Raw genomic sequence first — 17,418 nt, 5'->3', positions numbered from 1 at the left:
CTTGTGCCATTTAGTTCCACAACAATTGACATAGAAATTATTACACTCGACAAAATCTGATTTATTAGAGTTTGAAATACATCATATAATCGTAAAATTCAATTATTTAAATGTACGCATTTCAATATTAATATTGTATAAGATGATCTATTTATAAAAGGATTAGATATTAGTAGACAACTAAAATAGTATTTCAAGAACTCACATGCCATTTATCTAAATAAAATTTTAAGTTGGCCTACAAATATGATCATCAATCATCTCAATATAAATAAGTTCCTCTGCAGGTCTTGCTCTCACTTTATATAATGCACATATATGATATATAATTCCTTCTCAACAGGCGAATCAGGTAATGGATAAATTTGTGAACAAATTCTACAGCAAAACAAATATCTATAATTTATGTAGTCGAGAGTGATATTTCCACTTAATCATTGTAATTTTTACTCTTCATCTTGCTATGGGACTGATGGTGAAAAATATTCGAGGTGAGCAGATTATCTTTTGCCATATGAAAATTATATTTAGTCAAAGGTGAGCAGATCATCTTTTGTCATATGAAAATTATATTTAGTCAAATCAAGTAAGATTAGAGTGCAAATGTTTACTTTGGAGGGATTAGGTCGGATACCTTTAAAATTAGTCAAATAGTAAGAGTTCGGTACATGGATTACAAAATTATATATATATATATACCCCTCCACACAATGATAAGAGAATCCGATGTCAATCCAAATTGTTTATATATATATATATACCCCTCCACACAATGATAAGAGAATCCGATGTCAATCCAAATTGTTATAGTTTGATCCTCTATTGGGCCTCAAGCTGATACCGAATTTGATGGAATATGTGTTTAAGTAGCGGCCTCAGTCAAATGAATCCACATGTGAAAAAAAATTAGGAGTTTACCTTCTCACCTTTTCATTCAACTAATGAGTTCAGCTTTGGATTATTTTACAAAAATTTCTAATTAGTTTCGTTGACTAGTCCTGAGGATGACTGGTCCGGTCCTACGAAATTTTTCGATCGATCTCCAAGATAAATTAGAAAATGTGCACGGTGGACAACCTAGAAATATAATATCTTTTGATTGTACATCTCATTTGGAAGACTGAGATCGAATCATGAATACTTGAATAACAACTTAGATCCCTTATATTTTATCATGATAATAAAAAATGAATACATTCGTCCTCAACGCCCCCATCAATTCATCACAGGCTAACACGGTTACACGGAGAAAGTATAAAGAAACTCTTATACTTTACTAGAACCATAAAACTGTGGGGATCAATATTACTATTATATTTTCGTATATACTCAATGGGGGAGGGACGGCTAACCTCTCGCACTAGTCAGACAAACCTTTTGCCCATTTAACAAAAATGCCTAATTCTACCAGAAAAAAAAAAAGTAAGCCAAATTACTTTTGCGGTTCTTTGCTTTTTCTCCTCTTCAAGTTTTTCCAGAAGTTCCCGAACTGTAACATTGACAAATGGGGCACGATGATCAATCGTCTTTCCCAACGGAACACTGCCATAGCGGGCGTTCGAGGGTTCGAGGCAACAGATTTTAGGGTTAATTTGTTGGAAGGATTAGGGATAGAATGGATTATATATTTATAAGTTAATATATATTATTTTTTTAAACTTTCATATTAATAAAATAATATACATTCTATATATAGCAATAATCAAACTTACTCTAAATAATTTTAGTTGAAATTAATTTAATATTAATTAAAACAATTTTAATGTTAATTAATATTATTAATTAGAATTATTCCATCTGAATTGTAATTTTTTTAGTTAAAATTGTTTATTTAACTAAAAATTATTTTAAATAAATTTAATTAGATAAAAAAATGAATAAAAAAATATATTTTTTCAGAATAATTTACTTCTAATGAGATATCTGGGAAGTGCAGCATTTCGTGTCCATAGGTATCTCCTCTTCGAGTTTTTTCTGCTTTTTCATTTTTTTTCCAGTCTCTTATACATTTTGAATGTCTTTCATCTAATGAATCGGTCTAAAAAAAATATTATCTAAATTATCTCAATTTCGTATATAAATTATATTTTTTTTTTTTACATTTTTTATGTATTTAATTGATTTTTTTTATCAAAATTAGGAAAAAAAACATAATTAAATGCATTGATAAGATAAAAAAATAAAAATATATATAATTTATATATAGAATTGAGACAATTTAGATAACAATTTTTTCAGATAAAAGAAATCTAAAATGTATAAGGCACCAAAAAATAATCAGGAATAAATTAAAGGACCCAAGAATCCGAACTACAAGGCTAGGTGCTTTTGCATCTGTTTTTCGGGTTTTTATCTTAAATGCAATCTCATCCGGCCAGGCTTCCTCTTTTTATTCTCCTCCTTTCCAGACGAAAAGAGATGCGATCATGGAGCTAGGCTTGTTGCTCCGACAGAATGCTCGGGTATCTCGGACCAAAAATGAACCAAACCTAATTATTATGATTTGCATGTGGAAGGCTAAATCATTGGTGGGACACTCAAGCGACTCATTTTAAGGATGAGTCTGCTCAAAGTTGATGTCGTATCACTTTCATTAATTCAGAGTCTATTCTTGATCTTTGTTAGGTTAGTTGCTCTTTTGGTCAATTGGTAATGAAGAACCTGCACGAAAATAAAATGTTCCAAGTTTGTTTCAGTCTAATCAACTTCCAAGTCTGATATGCATTAAGTTAAATTTTAAATTATTTTCCAAGTATTAAGATCATAAACTTAATTTGATTGATGAACTTTGAATGCAACAAAACAAATATCTAGTAGGTCGACAGTGATATTTTTCTCAAATTAAGGAAAAATAGAGCATATCGAGGCAACGAAAAGACCAGAAATTTTACCATGATGGCTTTGCTTTGGAGAGATAGATAAGATATAGGTTCATTCATTTTACTGCTGCATCAATATTGAAACATTTTGTCCATTGTGATTGTGGCAAACGAATCATCTTTTGGCCTAGGGAGAGGTTTCTATTGTGCATTAGAACTTTAGTCCCGTTCCCTCACAGCGGTGCAGTAATTAAGATAAAAGGTGTTGTTGTATGAGATCTTAGGGTTAAAATTCGACCGTCTGAGTATGTCTTCCCCCATACATTAACTTGGATAATAATCATCCGTAATTTACCTCCTTGTTAGTTTAAGGACAAATCAGTGTTCTAAAACGCGGGCTAGGCGGCCGCCTAGGCGCCGCCTAGTCGCTGTGCGGCAGCAAGCCGCGCCGGAAAACCCCCAGGCGGGTGACCTCGGCGGCCCAGCCGCCTAGGCGGCTCTCGGCGGCCCTAGGCGGCCCTCGGCGGGCCTCGTCGGGCCTCCGCGACACGTTATTTAGGTTTCACTGTTTTGGTATTTTGTTCGAAATTTCCTGTTTACGCCTTCGTCGTCTCTCAGCGCCGCTTCGTCTTCTCATCGTTGCTGCGTAGCTGCATCGTTGCGTCGAAGGCTTCGTCGCTCCGGTAAGTTTTTACGTTTACTTTAGACTTGATACATCAACAAAAGAACAGTGTTGAGTCATCGTCGCGGCACGTCTCCGGCGACGCCGGACGCGTCCGCAGCCGCCGGACGCGTCGTAGGACGTGTCCGACAGCATCGCGTGATGCTTCCAGCGGCGCTGGAAGCTTTCCGCGACGCTTCCGGCGCCGCTGGAAGCAACGGCGGACTTCGCCGGACGCGCTGGACACGTCCGACGGAGCTTCCGGCAGCGCCGGAGGCCTCCCGCGAGGCGCCGGTGGCGTCCGCGCTGTCGCGCGAGTCACGAGTCTCACGGCTTTTTTTGTTTTTTTTTTTAATTTAATAAATTCAAACAATTCCTTTAAAATTTATTTTTTTAATAAATTTTATTAATTTATATAAAACAAATTTAAATATATAAAATTCCATTATTAATTTTATAATTTATTATTTATATAATCACTAATCATATTTTAATATATAAATAATATATTTAACTTTTTTAATAAATAATATTAAATATTAATTTATATATTAACATATTTAAAAATTATAATAAATATTATCATTTATCAGATTTAAAAAATAAAAAATATTTAAATTTTTAAAAAATATAATACATATTATTAATTTATATAAATCATATTTATAAATTTTATATATTATTAATTTATATTAATCGAATTTATAAATATTAAAATTATATTAAAATTCTAATAAATATTATTAATTTATATAAATCAGTTTTAAAAATATGAAAATTAAATTAAAATTTTAAAAATTCCAATAAATAATAAATATTATTAATTTATAATTATATATAACAGTATAAAACAGATTTAAAAATATAAAAAAAATATATTTAAAATTTAATTTATTTAAACACATATCTAATAAATTTTATTAATTAGATTAAGATATATAAAAAAATATTCTCAGACTGGTTAATGACTTAATGTTATTAAAATATTTTGTATTGTATGCCTGTATCTGTATAGTATAATTAAATATTTAAATTTTATTATCATGTTATGTCTTGTTAGTTATTAATATATATAATTTTTTCAGATTATATCTGTTATCAATGGTAAGTAATCCATCTTCGACAGCATCTGTCACTCAACCCGAATCCGGGATTCTTAGAAGAAAGTCAAATGACATCGGATGGGAGTTTGGGATATTGATTGATCCTAAGAACCTCGACAAAATTAAATGTAAGTTATGTGGAAAAGCAATGTCAGGGGGAGTGTATAGGATAAAGGAACACATTGGAAATATACCTAGAAATGTATCTGGTTGTCGAAAAGCATCTCAAGAAAACAAAAATAAGTGCAAACAGACTATTTTAAAAGGGAGGAATAGAAAGAAGAACAAAATAATGGAAGAACAAAGTTGTAGAGCAGAGGTGGCTATTTCCGTAGATGAAGAAGAAGGTCTTGAAATTGAAGGGATGAATGGAGTTAAAAAACCTCTTCCACTTGGCCCCATGGATAGATATGCATCGGCAATTGCTCCAGAAAATGCAGGCTCCAGTGGAAGTAAAGTACTTCGCCAAAAAAATATAAATGAGGCTCTTTTCAAAGAGAGAACTCAACAAGTTCAACAATATGTTGAGAGATGGGTTTATGAAAATGGAATCTCATTCAATGCTGTTGATAATGATAGCTTCAAGCAACTAATGGAGGCAGTGGGTCAATTTGGACTAGGATTCAAGCCTCCAACTCAATATCAACTTAGGGAGCCACTATTGAAAGCCGAAGTTGAAAGAACAAAACAATTGCTGAAGAAACATGAAGAAGAATGGGCAAAGAATGGGTGCTCAATTATGACAGATGCATGGAGTGATAGAAAAAGAAGAAGCATCTTAAATTTATGTGTTAATTGCAAGGAGGGTACTACAATTTTAGAGTCTAAGGAGTCTTCAGAGGAGACGCATACAGCTGAACTTATTTTTGAGTATGTTGACAAGTGTGTCGAACAAGTAGGAGCTCAGAATATTGTTCAGATTGTAACAGACAATGCCACCAACAATATGGCTGCAGCTAAATTGATGAGAGAAAAACGACCCGGGATCTTTTGGAGTTCATGTGCAACTCACACTATTAATCTCATGCTTGAAAGTATTGGCAAACTTCCACGATATAAAAAGGTGATTGAGCAATCCAAGGCTTTTACCATTTTCATCTATGCTCACCATAAAACTTTATCATTGATGAGAAGTTTCACGAAGAAGAGAGACATAGTCCGACCAGGAGTTACCAGGTTTGCATCAAATTTCCTCACATTGCAAAGTTTGATTGAAAAAAAAACTAGTTTAAGAGCCATGTTTACAAGTGATATGTGGGAGAAATGTAAATGGTCAAAAACAAACAAAGGAAAATCGGCTTACTCTACAGTGATGAGCATGAGTTTTTGGAATGGTGTGACACTTTGTTTGAAAATATTTGCTCCTTTGGTAAGAGTTCTTCGATTGGTAGATGGAGATAGAAAGTCATCGATGGGGTTTCTATATGGGGAGCTTCTTCAAGCTAAAGAAGATATCAAGGTGGCTCTGAATAACGTGGAATCAAATTATCAGCCTATCATAGTCATTATTGAGTCAAAAATGAAGGATAGACTTGATACATCATTGCATACCACTGCTTTTTTGTTGAATCCTTATTTTTACTACAAAGATAGTTCTATTGCTCTTTATGAGGAGGTCGCAATGGGGATTTTTGAATGCATGGAAATTTTGCATGCCAATGAGTTAGATCTACAAGATACAATTATTAACAAGGAATTTCCAAAATATAGAAATAAGACTGGGTTGTTTGAAAAAAACATTGGCAGCAAAAGCATGTGAAAAAAATGATGATACATTTGATCCATGTGCATGGTGGAGTACATACGGTGCTCACACACCTAACTTGCTAAGGGTGGCATTGAGGATACTTTCATTAACTACAAGTTCATCTGGGTGTGAAAGAAATTGGAGTACATTTGAAGGAGTAAGTTTTAAACTTTCAATCTACTCTTTAATTAAATTAGTTATAATTTTTAATGTCTACTCTATATTCAGGTACTAACTATAATATTTACTTTCTCTGTTTTTTTTTTAGATTCATACAAAGAAAAGAAATAGGTTGATGCCAACAGGTTAAACAATCTAGTATTTGTCCAATTTAATGCTAGATTGTTGAACAAACAAAAAAGAGAAAAAGAAAGAAATGTTGATGTCCTTCTTGCAAAAGATGCTTCAAATGCACAAGGTTGGATTGTGGACGGTGGGGAAGATGATGAAGTTGAACTAGGTTCTGGGCTCACTTGGCAAATGGTTGATGAAGCAAGTAGAGCGGATGAAAATCTACAACCCCGAAGAAGCTCTAGAGTGAGAGAACTTCATGAAGATGATTTTGAATCTGAAGAAGAAGACGAGGATCACAATAATGATATTGAGTTTGTGTCTGATGAAGAACAAGTTATTGAAAATTATGGAGAAGAGGAAGCAGAATAAATACGAGTTTATGAGATATTATTAGTTGTGTAATTTTGAACTCATTTTGTTAAGACATGATTTACGTTATTTAACAATTATATTTTGCTTAGTGGTTACTGGTTACTGATTCACAATGCATTGTAATCTTGAATTGAACTATTGCTACTATTTTCCAATGTTCTACTGTTTGCTATATGATTATGATAACTTACTGCATGTTCTATTGTTTAACTGTTTTTTTTTAACTCATATTTACTAAGTCTAGTATATTTCCTTTGCACAAAACTATTAATTTTCTTTTATAGTTTTTCATTTTTTGGTATTGGAAAGTATGTATTTATTTCAGCATACATAGTTAGATCTCCATTGCTATGAAATTGTTTAAGACAACATTTAGATTTGTATATGACATTATCCACAGTCCACATGAAACAAGGAATACTGAGGAATCCGCCTAGCGCCGCCTAGTCCCCGCCTAGGCGGCCTAGGCGCTAGGCGCTGGTCCGCCACCTGACTAGAGCCTAGCGAATTTTAGAACCTTGGGACAAATTCACAGGGACACTTCTAACGAACAAGGCTTCCTATTTCTTCTCCTCTTCTAAGTTTTTTCAAAATTTCCGGAACTTTAACTTGGACAAATGGGAGACGATAATTGATTGTCTAGGCCAAACCTCCGTATATTTTTTTCTTTGCTTCCAAATCTTTTTTTATCAGATGTACCCGAGACTATGGTACCACGATAAAGTATTCAGGTTGTAACCCAAACATCCATAATTTGATCCCTAGTTATGACGTATTTGTAAAAAAATTTCCTCCAAATGGAAGGCGCAATCAAAGGATGCTGAATTTCTGAGCCGGGCGCCACGTGCACTTCCTAATTTATTCTATTCTAATTACCGATGGAAAATTTTTGTATGACCGAACTGATCACTTCTAAAAATAATCAATAAAATTAACTAAAATTATTATTATTATTATTATTTTACTTCCAAATCTTTAATGAATGCTACAATGTCTTCTAAACGTGGAGGGACGGCTGCTGACCTTTGGTGCTCAGTATATTTTTTTTCTTTGCTTCTTAAGATTTGGCGGCTGCTGACGTCGAGGCAATGGTTTGAGGCAAGAGATTTTAGGGTTGGAAGGATTACGAATAGAGTGGAGTATTTATAAGTAAAACTTTCTAAGTTAATGTAATTTTGATTAAAGTTTTAAATACGAGTGGGATGGTATTTTTAAATTTTTATTTTTTTTGATATTTTTATTAACCTTTCATATTAATAAAATAAATTAAATGATATGCATCCTATAGCAACTAATTGACTGGTGAAAAACTTTTATTGGACCTCTAGGATTAGAAATTAAATACCTAGATTACAGCTAAATTATTAATGTTTCGTTGCTTTAATTTGCAGAAATTACACTCCTTTTTTACCGACCAAATCTTTTGTTCCACTTTGTGTGAACCAAAGAAGAAGCCACTTGTATCTATTGGTGGGAAGTCATGACTCCCGCGGTAAAATAGACGGGAGCCATGACTCTCCATCAATACATGCAAGTGATCCTCCCCTGGTTTGCTTTTGCGGATCAGAGAATCTGCCCTCTATTTTTATTGCCTCCAAATGGGCAAACTTGTTTTTCTTTTCCCCACTAAAATTCATTGCCTCCAAATGGGCAAACTTGTTTTTCTTTTCCCCACTAAAGTTCGCATTTTCACAACTAAGCTTGCATAGCTTTTCCAAGTTTTTTATTATCTCTGAGGATAGTTGCGTTCGAACTGGTTCAAAGTTACGTTGTTCTGTTCTGCAGCCATTTTAATTTTATCTAAAGAAAACTTTAAGTTTATCTTCAAATATGATCATCATTCATCAATCATCTCAATGTAAATAACTTCTACAGTTCGACTCACTCACATCAAAAATAACAAGGGAACCAGATTGAAATGAAACACATGCAAATTTACCTTCAGGATATTCAAACTTCAATTTATAATGCGTGAAAAAAGAAACGAGAACCCACTCATTTGTGAAAATGAGTATGGATAGATTATGTTCACGAACCTGATTGCAATGGTGAAAAGAATGATGAGACAGTGATTTCCCCGGAAGAATGATCGAAAGACGCCTCTATCTCAACAAAACAGTCGGTCGTATTGACATTGAAAGGCTGGCTGAGAAGCTTCACTCCCTGTTTCTGGTATCTACTAGCTGTAGACAATTGAATTATAATTCAATCCAACTTTGTGCATAAATCATAAGCTCAGTCTGATGTTGAATTTGAAAGATTCAATGAATTTATCAGTTTGAATTTGATAAGAAGCAGGCGAGTTCTAACCTGGTCCAGCTGACATTACGACGGAGCCTTTTTCATCCATTACCCAGTCGATCCAGAGTACAAAACCATGGCATAGTCCCGGTTTGGAGAACCACATCTACGTGAAGCAGAAAATAGAAATTGAATTAAGTTTCTGAACTGTGTGAGCGTTGAAATTCAGAGGATTTAATGAGCACTAATGTTTAGGCTTTCTAAGAATAATAGTGATATTCAGTAGAATGGATAAGCTCTAAGTAGTTCGAGTGAAGAAAAAGGCTACCTTTGTTTTCCCAGAACAAGAATGGATAGGATTTGCGAAATCGAACTCCATGAGTGGAAGAACACCGCTGAGTTCCTGTCATACAACTCGTATCAATAATCCAAATAACCAGGATCTTGTGAGATATATCGATCTTTGTTTTCAACTGTGGTATGATTACCTGAACCTCACCACACTGCCAGACATAATAAGGCAGACAAGGACCTTCGATCATTCGTGGTAAATTGCCACATGCACCCAGAGTCTCATTCACGACCGAGTGATCAAAGCCTTCAACATTTTCCAGGCAACACCGGCTTCTCCAAAGATCCTACATAGGATGGTAAAAGTGTTCTCAAATGAATGCTACAAGTTAGCATGATGCCTATTGACAATAGGAAATGGAAACAGAAAGGAAACTCACCGGAAGAGACATGGCACAAACTTTTAGTACTCCCTTAAAAGGCATGACGATGACATCTTCAGACAACACGGAGTCAAGTAGAGTCCTCTCCTTCCTAAATTAGTAAATTCACATAGGAGTGGCTAGAGAACCGGTTAGAGTTTCTTCAGGAAGCTTGTTGGTCATAATAACTAGAAATTTGATAGAAATGAGGCCAAATAACGTGCCCCAATCTAGTAACAACTTAATGATTCGGAGCAACACTTTGATCTACTTGAGGTTAAGCATCAAACATTGATCTAATCTAGTAACAGATTCTCATCAACCATTATGAGGAAACAATATCCTGGAATTTGAACCACAAAATGGGTTACATAGATTCAAATGGTTAATAGTCAAATAAATCATTTGTTATCCACTACAAGAGTGTGTTCAAGAATAAATAAGCAGCATACCTAGCAACTACAAACTATATATTATGAAATGGTTATAAACTTGTGAATATTATCTTATGCAAACATAAAAAATAACAAGTTTTCCTAAACTCATACTTACCAAAATCGTAGGTTCTGCCATGGGAGCGCCCCTTCAGTTCCATAGTAGAATGGCTCTCCAACCAGAAGATCAACCTAAAATAAGCCCACGTGACAATTTCAGCAAGACAAGGTTACAGTTTCAGCAGTACAAAACATTTACATGAAATAAAAACTCTAGCACAATATTTAAACGCAAAACAATTTTCACCTTTCTTTGTATAAGATTATTTTTAGCCAGGTTGGGTGACCTCATTCCCATAACTTTTATACGATCCATAGAAAAACCATTTGCGTTGGCAACAGCTTGCAGATACTTTTCACCTTTTTCTTGTAGCCCAGGAAAACTTGAAACTATGGTTGCATTTTTGGAGAGACATGCAGTTAGAATTGTTAAGAACACACTATCATCAGCAACGACACAAAATTGAGAAGATTGTGCATGCAACTGTTACAAAAAATTTCAGATGAGTGAGATGCCACACATGTAAGAAGACAAAGCAAAAGAAATGTCTGTGTACAATAATTATGTCAATAGTAAGGTAGCAACTTACGATATTTCTCATAGCAGTCATTAACCCTGACCTCCAATCTCTGTCGCCATACAAGGCAATTCTTTCCGGTGAAAGCTCTAGACGGCAGTCCCCATAGGTGTTGCTGTAGATCAATGAATTATCACACTTGAGGTGGTATGAAATCTTAGTTTCATCATGGGTGGCATTAAAGACAACATTTTCATCTTTGGAAACAGGAAGTCCTGGTCCTGGAATGAACCATACACATTGCTTCCAGTGATCACACCAATCTTTAGCGTCTATTCACAAAGAAATGACCATCAGCTGCTAAATTTGTAATGCATAATGCATTTGTATCCATAGTCTGGAATAGATAACTATACAAAAAGCAAGGGTTTAGCACAGATATCTAAGAATTATTTTGACACTTTGAGCAAAAACTTACAAAAAAGCATATATGTGAAGGGTGCAATCACATACATAATAGGTGTAGCATTAGAAATGTCTAATGAAAAAATCCTTGAGAAATGAACATTGTGTTCAGAAATTATTAGCTTTGCCCAAAAAACAAATACATTAACCTTACTGCACAGGATCAGACACACATGAGGATAACTAGCATTCAATATAGAGGAGGTGAATTTTGATTGAGAGAATATATATTGGTCAACTAGGACCTAGTAAGAACAGGTGAATTTTAATGCATTTCTAGCTTGTATCCACAGTGATATGTACTAATTTACTACATTTAATATCATTAAGAATTTGAAATAGTGGCACTTTAAGTCATAATGGGCACTTAACCAGAATGCTTATGGAAAGAAAACAATTTACAAACATTACCAGGAACACAAGTTGCTTCTTTTATATCATCTGTCCTTGTAATCCATCTAGGAGCTGTGGTGTATACCACTGAACCTTCATAGTCCAACTGAACCACCCACCTGCAAATTGAGACCAATTTAAATCTTTGGTGCCGAGAAGAGATATATACCAGATTTGCATGACAACTACCATGAAATTACAGCATTGGCATTGCCTTCACTGCTAGCTTTTACTGATATTTTGATTTCACCATGACTCTCTGGTCGTTTCCAAAAGTCAAACTCAAAAACTTTGAAGGGCTCTGACAACTGTATGAAATTCATATTACGCAATATCTATATATACCCCTAATCTATCAATAAGCTCTATATATACCCCTAATCTATCAATAAGCCTATGGAACTTAAAAGGAAAAAAAACATATACCAGTCGTAGATCATTGAACATGGCATCACAATGCATGGCATATTGTTGTTTTTTAATGCCCATAATCCCTTCCAAACCGGGACATGTAAGATGAACTCCATCGGATAAATTTGCTTCACCATGGAACAAATCCTGCAGCTTCTGCAGGTATGGGCTCTCAACTAGCTGGGGAATCAATATACTAGCAATGTGAGTTCACGTCTTTGGAAATTCATAGCTATTCTCTTATGAAGTTTATTGCAGAAAACCAGAAATATCATGATAATTATTTATTGAGATAAAGGCACAAGGGCAAGGAAGAAAACAACAGCCATAACAATGAGAAATCAATCAGCCATAAGGCCAAAACCATTTGGGGTTAGTTGCATGAATTTTTTATATTTTATGATACCGAAGATAGTGCCAACTAAATTAAAATTCACAAAAGATCTAGTACTCATCAACTTAACAGTGAGGCTAAGTATATCGCACATGTTCTCAGAAAGAAATTGCAGTGTATATTTCTTTCAAATGAATAGACTTGAAAGTATTAGCGACAATCAACTTCCAAGTCTGATATGAATTAAGTCAATTTTAAATTATTTTTCATTCTGAAGAATTGGATACACCGTACTGTAGTTAATACTTCCATTGAACCACCAATTCGATAAGGTTAGAGTTTCTTGGCAGCATCGGTATGAATATTTTTGGTGCATTGTCTATAAGCATGATTAACAGCCACAAATTAGCAAATGCTGAGAAGGAAGACTAGGGAAACCTTAGTGTCATTGTGGAGCAATTTTCCTCTTCCAAAAAGAGGGAAGTTATTGAACGTCAATATTTCATGAAGTTAATTGAATAATGTAAACCAGCCAAAGTGTGTTCTAGGAAGGGGAGCCTTGGCGCAACGGTAAAATTGTTGTCATGTGACCAAAAGGTCACGGGTTCGAATCCTGGAAACAACCTCTTGCAAAAAGCAGGATAAGGCTGCGTACAGATCCTTCCCCGGGATCCCGCATGGCGGGAGCTTCGTGCACCAGGTTGCCCTTTTTTAGCCAAAGTGTGTTCTAGCAGGCAAAGTATTTGACATTATGGACACCTTCCTCTTCCTCATATAGGTCATATCTTTGCAAAGCAAGCTAAGCAACAGGAGAAGCATAGTAATTTCAAGCAAAATCGCCAAGATCCTTCAACAGGAAGTAGCATATCACCCAACAAACCAAGGAAAAAAACATCTACCTGTCCATAGGTAGTGGCACAATATGGAACAGTTTGTGGGTTCTTGATGAGTAGCATATCATGAGCATGTTGTAGAGTTGGTATCAGTCCTTCTCCCAATAATTCTGAGTCTAATATCTCACTAACCTACACAAATAGTTAATAATAGTTAATACAGAGAAAGAACTGTAGAACAGCACACGTTTAATCATATCAATGGGTTCTTCAACATTAACAAAAAATGAATTTCATAAAAACATTTGAGGACACAAGGACGCCAAAAAATAAATCTCACATAAAGCAGCAAATCGCAGGAAGTAACAAGTTGAGACAACCTTTTTGTTGCTCAATCTTATAGTTTATTTCCTGTTCCGAAATATTTGAGTGAACAAAATGGTAATGGACAACTGCTTGTAATATATTTCTTTCTCTAATATAAACATCACTACCCTTAATGGACTTTGAGAAAACCTACCAACACAGCTGCTCGTGATTTAAGGTCCACGCCAACAACAAGCTCATCAGATCGCTTGTGGAAGACCTTTATCTTCTTCTCCATCTTATTTCCCCGCAATACTCTACGCATTAGCTTCCCCATGGGAAGGTAAGACTCACAAGCTGACACAGTCGCCACTGAGGATTCACCAAATTTCTCCATCGTGCGTGCTGCCAACATTGACAATAGGCCAGTTCCAGCTCTGCAAGCACAATGTAATTTATTTCACAGCTTTGGCATCACTCTACATCTTGTACTGAGCCTAAATCCATAATTGAATTATCTCAATTTATCTTCCCTGCATTGGAACCCAAATTAAAATTAACAATCTATTGTATTCCTACTACAATGTCGCTTTTGCTACTATTTTATGTTAATATGCCTCACTGATGAATAACCAGTATTGTTTTAAAAAGCAGTATGAAATTCTAAAAAAAATACAACATTAGTGCACTTCACATTTATTATCAATCTAGCCCATGAAATTATTGATGGACAGCCTGATGATTTTCACATGACTCCTATGAAAAAAAAATTATAAAAATGTGTTAGGTGTTGCAAGGAACCAAGGTCCATAAGATGCCATTATTTCAATAAAATCATAAAGTATACTCAAAGCTAAATATAATAGAAAAAATTGCATATTCTCAGATCTAATAACACCCACATTTTTTTTCCATGTTTATTCATAGTGTAACTTCTAACTTCGAGCAATGGAGTTTTTAGTTACTTTCAAAAATCTTGAGAATGAGAAAGATGAGAAGAGAGAAGGATGCATTTTCACTTTCACTTTTGCCAAAGGATAAATACAGACAAGATGTGAATTGGCCGTGAGAAGTCACTCCTTTGTTCAAAGAGTGAAAAACCATCAGATCAGGATAAAGCAAGATTGATGTGCTACATAGATTTGATTCGTGCAGACATATGATCAGTTGGCATTGTATAGGTCCCTTCTGAAATGAGAGGCAATAGCCAGCTACCATGTAGAACTAGAGTTGATGGTAATGAGTTTTCTAGTGAAACATGGATTTCATATTTGCCCTAGGATCCTCATGCTATGTAAAAGAGCAAGGAAAAAAAAGTTCGAATTTTTAGAAGATCAGATTTGAAAACCAAGCAGATTTCTGCTTTGCCTAAGGGCTAAACCCAGTAAAGCACTCAAGCAAAGCTGGCAAAATGCTTGCCTAAACATGTCCAAGACACTTATGCCATGCCTTGCCTGCCTTGTGCACCTAAGTGAGTCCTACTTCTTAACAAAACTATGGACATCATTGAGTATTAGAGACAACCAACACCAGAGTTAGAAATAATAAGTGCGAAGTGTGATTGTTATGCTATCAGGCTTATGACATAAACAACTCTAGTCCAAGAAAATCCAAACCAATTGGTCAGACCATAAAAAAGTAGGAACCAACCCTTAGAAATCTCTGATCATCTTATTATAACAATAAATTGCCTATTTTTTATTTAAGGACGGAAAAGCATTAGAGACCTATTTAACTATAGTAGATACACAAAAAGTCCATTTTTCATAAGAATTACTGCATTGAACTGAAAATAAGGAGAAATTCTTGTTGAGGTCTTCGATTGCTCATCATTATGCCCCCATAGGCTTAGCTGAGATGGTAAGTGGATGGCAGATTTGCCTAATGAGCGAAAGGTTGAATCCCGGGGCTGGCGGGGCGTAAATCGCTGCACCCGGCACAACTCGCCCTCCCATCCATCTTACCTCTCAGTCACAGTCACTGTGATTTACCTCCGTGATGGTCCTGGGGTGGGCTGACGGGGCATGCGTAATCACCTTTTGCCCAGTCAATTACTCACCATTACGATTCATTGCGTGCTTATAAACCTTGACATTACAGTGCAGCCACAATTCTCCGGGTAAAAAGGAGACAACTTGTGCACTGGCCTCGAAGGTCATATTAGGATTTAGAGAGAAAACATTTAGGAAGCCCACGGCAATCATTTCGTTTTCGATACAAATAAAGACGCATCTAGAAATGTAGAAGATATCAAGCGCGAGAGAAATCACCCGATGTCAAGGACGTGGCAAGGACCCTTGATCGTCTTCTCAATAGCCGCTCGGAATGCCCGATTCCGACAGGAATCATTGAGCATATCGAGGTAAGAGGTGGTGGCCAGAAGGCACTTAGCACCATGCTTACCCTCCCCTCCCTCTCCCTCGCCTCCTTCTTCAACGACTATCCACTCGGAATCCCCGGTAAGGGGGTCGCGCCGGAGCTGGAAAACCCGGGTCGAGAAACTGGTACAGCTGGTGCTCATTTCTCGGACCGCGACGAACCTTGCCGATACTCGGCCGTGGAAGGGCGGCGGCCGGACAAGGGAAGAGGAGTAGATCGCCGCGCCGAGCCCGGCGAGAGAACTCTTCATCAACCTAGCGAGTTGGGCTTGTGGCCCTGGCGTTTAGGGTTCACAAACAGGACAGCGGCTACGCGCAGCGGCGCAGGGCCGAGTGACCGCCGCTTTGTTGGGCTTTATTTGGGCCGGAGTGGAACTCAAATTCCTGTCTACATGTATTTATAGTGCTGGCCTTTATTTGGGCCAGGAGAGTTGGGCTTCGGGTCCTGCCGTTTAGTGTGTCATTGTTTAAAAAGAAAAATTCTTTGATGACAAATATTGCTCGTTTATTATTAGTTGTTCGAGAAAATTGTTTGATTATTTTTTATATTTAATTTATTTGTTTAATAAAGTTCTCATCTATCACGTGCAAGGCTCATACTTTCAAATGTGTATTCACCGTATCAATTCTCAAATATTCACATACTTTATAAAAAAAAAATGTCCCTATTCGTTTTTTTTATTTAGTTTTTTATCTTTGCATACTTAAAAAAAAGATGTTAATGAATCTGTATTTTATAATAATAAACAAAATCTTAATTTATATCGGATAGTTTAAAACAACTTAAAAAATGACAATGCGACTGTTAAAAATATCATTATAATTTATGATAAATATAATGATAACAAATTAGTTAGTAAAAAGTATAGATATATTATTGAATCCTCAATAATATGATCTCAAAACAACTTGAACATCTGTAAGTTGCCTGTTTGATCAAATGCGTGTTTAGCTTCTCTTGAAAGTGAAGAAGAAGCTACCTTTTTCTTCAGACTATAAGGAAAGAAATTAATTGACTAAAGGAAAGAAACTAATTGCTTATTTGAATCTAATGACAAATGTTCAGATATAGACTAATTTGTTAATTCTATTGCTGGTGGATCACAATCAGGATTGCTTCTTGTCTTGTCCTTACGGATGTTAGGTAGAATGGTATGGACTAAGGAATGCTTACGAGCCAAGTAAACTTTAGCCCCAAAAGTCTAAGAAAAGTGTCAAATGATACAAACTCTTTCTTGATCAATCATCATTAGGATCTCATTCTAATTTGATGCATTATTAACTTTGACATGATGAACACTTGTGCTAAAAACAAGTAAGGTGTCAAGAATGCTAT

General features: G+C 35.5%; 1 protein-coding gene across 2 annotated transcripts; it reads right to left on the bottom strand.

The window, feature by feature from the left end:
* Positions 1-2,361: 2,361 nt before the first annotated feature.
* Positions 2,362-16,373, bottom strand: LOC121982400 (protein arginine N-methyltransferase 7-like). 2 transcript variants are annotated; one of them, XM_042535438.1, is made up of 15 exons: positions 15,975-16,373; positions 13,919-14,141; positions 13,465-13,590; positions 12,247-12,411; positions 12,010-12,128; positions 11,839-11,939; positions 11,035-11,294; positions 10,692-10,928; positions 10,503-10,576; positions 9,969-10,062; positions 9,726-9,875; positions 9,566-9,640; positions 9,307-9,403; positions 9,033-9,179; positions 2,362-2,661 (listed from the first exon to the last, which is right to left on the bottom strand). In XM_042535438.1, the coding sequence occupies exons 1-15, from the start codon at positions 16,331-16,333 to the stop codon at positions 2,627-2,629; spliced, it is 2,262 nt and encodes a 753-aa protein (XP_042391372.1). In that variant the 5' UTR covers positions 16,334-16,373; the 3' UTR covers positions 2,362-2,626. The 2 variants fall into 2 exon arrangements, with proteins under 2 accessions (XP_042391372.1, XP_042391373.1); XM_042535439.1 differs by having other exon boundaries at positions 2,508-2,661; positions 13,919-14,237; positions 15,975-16,112.
* Positions 16,374-17,418: the final 1,045 nt, after the last annotated feature.

The sequence above is a fragment of the Zingiber officinale genome, chromosome 5A (assembly GCF_018446385.1).
Source record: "Zingiber officinale cultivar Zhangliang chromosome 5A, Zo_v1.1, whole genome shotgun sequence".
NCBI classification, from domain to species: Eukaryota; Viridiplantae; Streptophyta; class Magnoliopsida; order Zingiberales; family Zingiberaceae; genus Zingiber; species Zingiber officinale.
Note: the sequence above shows the minus strand (reverse complement) of the source record. Positions and strands in the feature narration are given on the sequence as shown.